This window comes from Egretta garzetta, unplaced genomic scaffold (assembly GCF_000687185.1).
Source record: "Egretta garzetta isolate BGI_Z169 unplaced genomic scaffold, ASM68718v1 scaffold137, whole genome shotgun sequence".
Classification (NCBI taxonomy): domain Eukaryota; kingdom Metazoa; phylum Chordata; class Aves; order Pelecaniformes; family Ardeidae; genus Egretta; species Egretta garzetta.
Genome location: NW_009260139.1, coordinates 695,656 through 704,666, shown reverse-complemented (window position 1 = coordinate 704,666; position 9,011 = coordinate 695,656). Strand labels below are relative to the sequence as shown.

Here is a 9,011-nt window from a genome sequence, read left to right as displayed (position 1 = left end):
CGGCAGTACTCAGCACTGGTGAGGCTGCACCTTGAATACTATGTTCAGTTTGGGGCCCGTCAGTACAAGAAGGACATTGAGCCACTGGAGCATGTCCAGAGGAGAGTAACAAAGCTGGTGAGGGGTCCGGTGCACAAGTCTGATGGGGAGCGGCTGAGGGAACTGGGGTTGTTCAGCCTGGAGCAGAGGAGGCTGAGGGGAGACCTTATTGCCCTCTACAACTGCCTGACAGGAGGGGGTAGTGAGGTGGGGGTCGGTCTCTTCTCCCTGGTAACGGGTGATAGGATGAGAAAAAATGGCCTCAAGTTGTGCCAGAGAAGGTTTTGATTGGACATTAGGAAAAATCTCTTCACTGAAAAGGTTTATCAGGCACTAGAATGTGCTGCCCAGGGAAGTGGTGGAGTCCCCATCCCTGCAGGCATTTAAAAGACGGGTGGACAAGGTACTTAGAGTCATGGTTTAGTAGTGGATGGACAGATATGGTTGGACTCGGTGATCTTAAAGGTCTTTTCCAACCAAATGATTCTATGATTCTGTGAAACCTGTTTTTTAACTGTGGTGGGCAGTCTGGATGCTACTGTCATGGTCTGTACATGGGTGTGCAGATCTGGATGCAGACAAGGTCAGGGAGAGGGACGCTTCATTTTTCCTGTCCTGTATGAAAACTGCTCACATCTCCTCACTACATTTTACTGCAAGTTTAAAAAAAAAAAAGCTCTTCTCCGCAGTGAAGACAAAACCTCACGAGGCGTAGGACTCAGGGGGAGTGAGGCAGCTTCCTGAAAGGATGAGATATCCCCTCTGCCTTTCACATGTGCTGAGGGACACAGGAACATCTGGCCTTGTATTGTCAGCTCCTTTGTGTTCAGCCCTGCTTCACTGGAGCCCACTGCAAATCTCTCGGTGATGTAACTGGCAGTAAAATGCTCGCTGCTGGTCTTTCATTTAAATTTAAAATCTCTCCTGCTCCCTTCTGTCCTCCCAAAGGTATGAGGTAACTGAGTAAAGTTAAGCTTTCAAAAAAATAATTATTTGTAAACTTAACTGGATCCTAATTTTCCGTAACAGTTCACAACTGTCTTCGTTGGGAGAATGTGAAGACTAAAGGCTTAATTTATGTGATTTTTGTTGAATTGCAGTTACTATAAACTGCTGCCAAGGACTAAATCCGTTCCTGCATCCAGATGCAGGGATTGCTTATGCCATCGAGCACGTGAGCTTTGTGAGCTACTTATTATTACATTATTCATATGGATATAAAATCATATTTGTTGACCGTTTGTTTTTTTTTTTTTGCCTGTCTGTTTTTCAGGACCCGAGGAAACTGCTTTTTGCTACTGGTAAGTCTGCTGCAAAACTGAACAAGAAAGTTTGCCACTTCTTGTCATCACTCTTCAGCCAAAATATTTTGATCCTGTGTTTGCATGCTCCATTTGTTGTATTGCAGCTAGGCTGAGATGTGTTATTTGTGTTAATATAACCTGGGTTTGCTTATGGAGTAGTCAGGGGGGAGGAGTTACATAAGCCCTGTAGTAGGATGAACATCATCTTCAAAGCTGTTGTTGTACGGATGAGTCAGTGGAAAATCATCAGTTTCAAACAGAGATTCTCCATAGTATTAAGCCCAAATTCCTAAATGATCCAATTTCCAGAAAAAGAAATACAACAAAAAAAGAGGTCTTCTTGCTTTGGCTGGTTTATTTAAGAGTTGGTTTGACTTCAGAGCCATCTAAACTGTTACATGATGTGGTGGGTTGACTCTGGCTGGACACCAGGTACCCACCAAAGCCACTCTATCACTCCCCTCCTCAGCTGGGCATATAACGAAAGGCTCGTGGGTCGAGATAAGGACAGGGAGAGATCACTCAGCAATTACAGTCATGGGTAAAACAGACTTGACTTGGGGAAATTACCTTAGTTTACTGTTAATTAAATCAGAGTAGGATAATGAGTAATAAAACCAAATCTTGAAAATACCTTTACCCCACCCCTCCCTTCTCCCCAGGCTCAACTTCACTCCCAATTTCTCTCCCTCCTTCCCCCCTGAGTGGTGCAGGGGGATGGGGAATGGGGGTTGGGGTCAGTTCATCCCAGGGTCCTTTCCATGGGGTGCAGTCCTTGCAGATTGCTCCAATGTGGGTCTCCCATGGGGTCACAAGCCCTGCAAGCAAACCTGCTCCACTGTCAACTCCTCTCTACATGGATCTACAGATTCTGCCAGGAGCCTACTCCAGTGCAGGCTGTCAGGGAGTCACAGCCTCCTTCAGGCATACCCACCTTCTCCAGTGTAGGGTCCTCCTCCATGGGCTAGAGGTGAAGATCTGCTCCACTGTGGACCTCCATGGGCTGCAGGGGGACAGCCTGCCTCACCATGGTCTTCTCCATGGGATGCAGGGGAATCTCTGCTCTGGAACGTGGAGCACCTCCTCGCCCTCCTTCTTCACTGACTTTGGGGTCTTCAGAGTTCCTTTCATATATTCTCGTTCCTCTCTCTGGCTGTTGTTGCAAAGCATCTTTTTCCCCTTCTTAAATATGTTTTCCCAGAGATGCCACCACCATTGTTGATGGGCTTAGACTTGGACAGCAGTGGGTCCGTCTTGGAGCCAGCTGGCATTGGCTCCATCAGACATGGGGGAAGCTTCTGGCAGCTTCTCACAGAAGCCACTGCTGTAGCCCCCCTGCTACCAAAACCTGGCCACATAAACCCAATAGACATGGGAATCAAGCTTCGGCACTCATAAGGAATAAATAAGCAAAGACATTTTTGGTGCAGGAATTTAGAAGGGAGCAATGTTTGGGTATGGAGGGGTAAGCACAAGCCTGAGCTATAGTGCTTCACAAGCAGGTAAAGGTCCTTTCTGAGGTAACGTCTCTTTCACTCTTACTTAGATCAAATGCAAAAATCTCAACTTAGCATTTAGGACAAGGTCCAAAGGAATCAGCCTGGACAGCAATAAATGGGGTTCTAGACCTGTCAATCCCAATACGCTTACTAGAATTGGCAGCCTGTGGGAAAGGGCTTTGCAAAACCCTAAGCCAGGTTTAGGTCAGTTGAGAGTAGAGGAGGTGGGAAAGCAAAATGATAGCAATTGAGGTACCAGTTAGCTGCTAGCTGGAAATAGGTTGGGTAACTGGTGTAGTTGGTGAATCAGTGGCGGAGGCTTGAAAGAAGGTAACACAGAGGAGGGAGTTAAAGATGGGGAGGGAGAATGAGAACAAGCAGCTTAGTATTTAATATCTTAGATAAAGGAGAAGAACTTGGGGTGAAGAATGAGTGTAGAGGTCCCATCAAATACTGTCACAGCTTCTAGGGACACCTTGAGACTTCTCTAGTTGATCAGAAGACCTGCAGGGTGGAACTCCTTTTACCCTCTGACAGCCAGGAAAATATTGCATTTTCAAAAGTTTGAGCATATTGTTGCAAAAAGCAGTGATTCCAAGTCATCTTAAATTCATAATTACTCAGATCACTCCCCATCCTAACAACTGGTAATTAACATTTATTATTTGCACTGTGGGAATGCCCAGACAGGCACTAAGATTTTGCTGCCACTGGAATCGCACAAAAATGGTCTCTTCCCAAACAGTTCAGAACTGGATTTATTGGTTGATTTTTTTAACACAGTGAAGAGAAGGAATAAGGAGTTGGAAGGATTTACAGCGTGATGGCTTTTCAGATCAGTCCAGGAAAAAACCTACTTGCTTACGTGTGTGAGGCTAGCTCTGGGAGGAACACGTATTCGAGATTATGGTTAGTGGAGGAGAAGAGAGGCAGGGACAGGGAGGAGAGGAAACACTAAAAATGCACTGATGGATTGGGGCAAGGATGTGACTGATTTCATGTTTGCCGTTTGATGGAGAAGTGAATTTGAAGAACTGGATGTAAAAGGTGACCTGTGGCTTGAGTGACAATGTGGGAAGCTGGATCAAGTGCTGTACCGCAACTGGATTGGAAGTATTTGTGTCAGAGGAGAGATTGATTGCACACTACATATCAAATCAGATTAAGAAAGATGAAGTGAAGAAGGAGGCAATGGAAAGAACGCACATTTTTTATTGCAGCTGCTTTTAGTTGTACCCTTTCCATGAAGGGGTGAAATTATGTTTCATATGCAGTCCATGACAAAACTTCCATTGATTGTAGGACCAGGATTTTTCCTACAGTTTGTAAAACTAAGGAGTGATTTGGGATGTATCAGATTTTGGGTATCAGGCTTTTCAACAAGTGAATATTGAGAAGTCTATAAAAAGATAAGATTTGAAATTGTCTCTTTATTGCTATGAGTCTAAAATCACAAACAATTATTTTTAAAATTAGCTTGTTCTTATCATTAGGATCTGATCCTGTAAAAGGTCCTGGACCATTAAAATCTGTGGTTTTGCCATTTATGACCATGAAAACTGGTTGAGATGCTTAGATTCTGACACTAAACCAGCACTTTTTTAGCTTTGTGCGTGGTGATTGGCCTGACTGACTGTTTAAACCCAAACACGTGGCTTTTAGGGTGACCAGAGACTATGCTTAAAAGCTACCATTCTTTGAGAAGTGAAAGGTTTTGATGTAATGCTTCATGGATTTTAGGTTCTTAATTCAGATTCTTAATTCCTTGGATAGCAATTTGGAAGATAAAGTGCTCAGAAGAAGTGGTACCTTTGGTTGGGATTTTCCTAATCTGTCTTTAGGCTGATGGTTTACTGTACTTTATGGGCAGGATTCTACTTTAGGCTGAGATGAATCATGCTGTAGAAATACTTGTTTCTCTCCTTTGACTTAAAAAAGAGCTGAGGATAGACTAGTTCTGATTCCAGTCCGCATTGGAGCAGATGAGTCCGATCCTTAATGTTTTTAACCTTTCCCTTTCAAATGCTGGCTGTAGATCACTCTCACAGACCTTGCTCTACGGGCAACAATTTCAAGCACGGTACAATGCCATGGAGAGTAATTTCAGGCTCTTTCTCGTTCCAGGATGAAATGGGTTGGCAAACAATTGTAGTGACAGCTTGCACAGAAATTGATTTGCTTGAAATTCTGTCCCTGACCAGGTTTTTAATTGTCATGTTCAACAGAGTTTAGGCTCTGGAATAAAAAAAGAGAGATAGAAACTTGTACAGCCAGTCTTACAAATAAACAAATAGATAGGATTTGTTCTTGGCTACCTGCTTAGAGATAAATGTCGTGAGCAAATGATTACAGGAGCAAAGCCTAATGGGAAATTAGGGATGCATGGTAAAATGCAAGGAAAAGGGCAGTTTTCTCTGGGAAGGTGGGAAATAACGCAACAGCTCTTCTATCTGGTTTGATACATGAACTGTCTTCAAGAGAGAAATGCATGCAAGAGTTTGATTGAATCATGATTTGTACGTCTAATAGCTTTCACTTTCTTTTTCTTGTCACGGGAGGCAAGTACACTTTTTCACAGTTCACATGTAAGCTATCTTGTGTCTGTTTTAGTTCCAGGTCTGACTGGAGTCATTATGGTGTTAGTGTTATTCCTAATGTGCACAGCTTCTACATATGCCATCAGGTAAGGCATAATCTGATCATTATGCTGAAAAATGATCATTATGCTGAAAAATGTCATTTGAGTAATCATATTTTCATACTGATTGGAGGGAATGAAGAGTAAATGCAATACAAGGCAAGAAGTATTTAAATGAGTGTTAAAAATACCACTTTTCTTGCCCTATTTTTTTTTTTTAACTAACTTGCAGGTAAATTAGCACAGTGAATTTTGTATTCAAAAAACTACAAAACCTGATTAAATTTCCTTCAGAGAAAAATACTGTTTGAGGAATGTGCTCACTTAAAAATCTAGACCTTTAAAAATCCACATAGTTCTTTTTTCCTGTTTGTACAGGGAGGCAGTAAACTAAGCATATGGCAAGTTCTGTCCAATGCATAAATTAAGTCCACTGGAAGTAAAATAAGATGATATCTTTATCTTATTTATTTTCTCCAGTTATTTATAACAACAAACTGTAAAATGAAGCAACCAAAAAAACTGGCAACGAAACAAACTGAAACAGAATTGTGCTACTTAAGTAAAATGTTGCTTTTTTAAGCTCTGCTTCTGGTTGTCAGATATTTTCTTCCTAATATCTGTGATAATTTTGAAACAGCAATGCAGTATTGGCTCACAGTAGCTGCTGGGATTTCTGAAGGTTTGGTCTTCTAATGGGTTCACATTCCGCACCAACATTACTGAACACATATTATAGTACGGTTGAGTGACTGGTACCTTGGAGGATCTAGCCCAACGTTGTAGCCTCTTTAAGGCTTGGATTCTGCAACTGAAGCATTAAAAAACCCTTTAGATTTTATATCAGTCTCTGGTGAATTCAAAGACTGATTATGTAAATACATCATCTCAGCTCAGCAAACACTGAAGCACATTTTAATTCCATATCTTCAAACATTAATGGTGCTCCACTGATGTGAGCTAGATATGCGGTTTTGAACTTTGTTGAACTAATCTGTCTTTCCTGAGCGATGTTATCAGGCGCTGATCCAAGAAAGTAGTTCAGCAAATACTTGTGCACTTTTTGTAGACAAAAATACTTCCAGGGTTGAGACCTTTGTGAGGAACTGTAGGCTACAGAAGTGCAGATAAGACTGCTACACAAGATCTCAAAGACGGCTGCATGTTACAGAGTGCACACAGATGACTCTACTTGCAGAAGAAAGCCAGTTTGGGGAAGATGGAAAAATAAAACAATTACTTCAGTCGGCAGCAGTGAGCCAGAACAAAGTTCTGTTTTCTCCGAGGCCATGATAAATTAGAAAAAAAAAAGAACAGCATTTAAAAATGATGGAGAAAACTAGGAAAATATATGTAGTTGCAAACATATTCTTGGAAATAATAATTTTGGGGTTCATGCAACAAAGGTTTCCATCTTTCGAAGTTACGTGCTTGTTTTTTCCTTCTATAGTTACTGTAAGTGCTTTCCCATCTTTCTTCCTTCTAGCCAGCAAAATCAAAGCCTTTAAGAGATTATCTGCATCTCCCGTTAGTCCAGCAATAATTCTTATTTAGGAACTTTATCCTGGCTTCTCCCTCAGGCATATGGCTCAAGCTCGTCTTTGTAGTGTGTTTTCCTAAGGAAACAAGCTTCCATGTGCCTCTTTCTGTCCCTTTTCAATCTCCTTCCCTGTGGATTCTCACATGCCTTATGATGGCTAAGCTTACGCTATGGTCTTAGGAAAATTACTTGTAGATGTTCGTTGCCTATCAGAAAATGGGCTTTTGAAAAATTAGACTATTATACTCTCTTGGATTTCAGCCCTAATCCACTCTTGCTTACTGTCCTGCTTAATCATTTCTTCCTTCATATGTTCTTCCTGAAATTTTTCTGCGCATGTTTATCCTGCTATTTTTGTGCCTTTACTTGTTCAGTAAACTGTGTGAATAAGTATGAGGAGGACTGGATTAGCTGTTAATGTTTTAAAGGGGGAGAGTGAGTATTGTTTGAAAATTTTTCTAAATTTTTGCCATGTCGTGCCTGAGAATTAGGTCAACATTTTTTCTTTCAGTAGTTGTTTGTTGGAAGGGTTAGGACATTACTAGAAAATACAATAAATCCTGTCAATAAACGTTGATGTTTCTGCTAACTTTCAAATTAATGTTGTTCAAGAGTATTTCCATTGAACACAATTACTAATGACTTCGGAAATAATATATTCAAAGGAACATTAAAATATTAACTGCCCCAATGCCATCTCTTTTTGTAATCAAATATTCCAGTCTTCAATTTCATCTTCTACACTACCACATATATCTTCCTTTTTAAAACTAGCTGTAACAGGGTTAAAAATATTTTTCTGAAACTGTGCTGCTTACTCTGTCCCTTTAAAGCATGGCAATCTCCCCTTACATTTCTCAGTAAGTTAACTCTTGCAGGTCTTCGCATACAAAATTCTAAAGTAGGTTAAACACAACTAAATATTCATCTTAGTCTCAAATTTTCAGTGCTTTGAGTTCCTAAGAAATGCATTCATTCTGTGAATAATAGCTATATTAAGCCTTGAGAAGAAGGTAAAGAAAGTCATAAATGTTCTGAAGAACTATAAAAGTATATGTGTAGCAGTAGGAAGATTACCGAGTGTATTAGAATACTGTATGTATCTGTAGGACACAGTTTAAGAAGGATACAACTAAGAAATATATAGTTATTAAAATGTTGGAAAATATGCTTCACGCTAAGAGATTCAAGGGTGTCCATCCCTTTAGTTTAAGCAGGTGAAGTTGAGAGGACTTGATTACATTTAGGGAAACTTGATACAAGTGAGGAACCAGGATTTTATGGTCGAGGTATCTGCAAGAATGCTGAAAGAAGAATGAAGTGTGCAACTGGCTGCGAGCTGACATTTAGACATATTCAGACAAGAAGTGTACAGTAGTTTTAATCAGTAATAATACTTAGCTGTTGAAAACAACACGTCAGAAGTTGGGATTGACTTTCCATCACTGAAATTTTGAAAAATTGGTGCATTCTGAAAAAAAGTGCTCAAGATCCTATAACAATTAATTTGGTGTGCAGCTTTTGGTATTGTAGCAAGATACCAAATTAAACCCGAGCTCCAAGAGTTGGTTCAGGAAATGCCTGAGCAGGGTGTGGGTAGTTAGAAATGGTTTGAGCAGCCTCAGGGCAGAAAAAGTGTTGGTGTGGTGTTGAGTGGGGGAAGGATGGCAGGGTGGAGGGGGGCTGTTCAGAGCCCCTTGCTGTTGCTGGGTTCCTTAGAACTGCCCTTGCTTGGGTTTTATTTTGGTGGCCCTCAGATTACCAATTTTTTTTTTTCTTTCTTGAGAAAGAAAACAAGTCAGTCCTGTATTGATAGAAGCAAATGCAGTGTCTTTCAGATGTATTGAAGCAAGAGTAATTAGCGGTTTATGTAAAAGGCCATGGGAGGGGAAAAAATTCTGAAAAAAGTTAGCTGTGTCAGAGGAGTAGCTTCTTAAACTATGTTCTTAGAGTTAAGGTTGTCTTTTATTTAATAAATGCTTTTGCTTATG

The 9,011-nt window shown here is 40.8% G+C and overlaps 1 protein-coding gene across 3 annotated transcripts in view; it reads left to right on the top strand.

The window, feature by feature from the left end:
* Positions 1-9,011, top strand: part of NOX4 (NADPH oxidase 4) — a 119,339-nt gene that overhangs the window by 18,759 nt on the left and 91,569 nt on the right. For all 3 annotated transcript variants that reach the window (XM_009641683.2, XM_009641684.2, XM_035897104.1), the window contains exons 5-6: positions 1,313-1,340; positions 5,453-5,525. In XM_009641683.2, the coding sequence (XP_009639978.1) occupies positions 1,313-1,340; positions 5,453-5,525 (101 nt within the window). The remainder of the gene's footprint in view (positions 1-1,312; positions 1,341-5,452; positions 5,526-9,011) is intronic.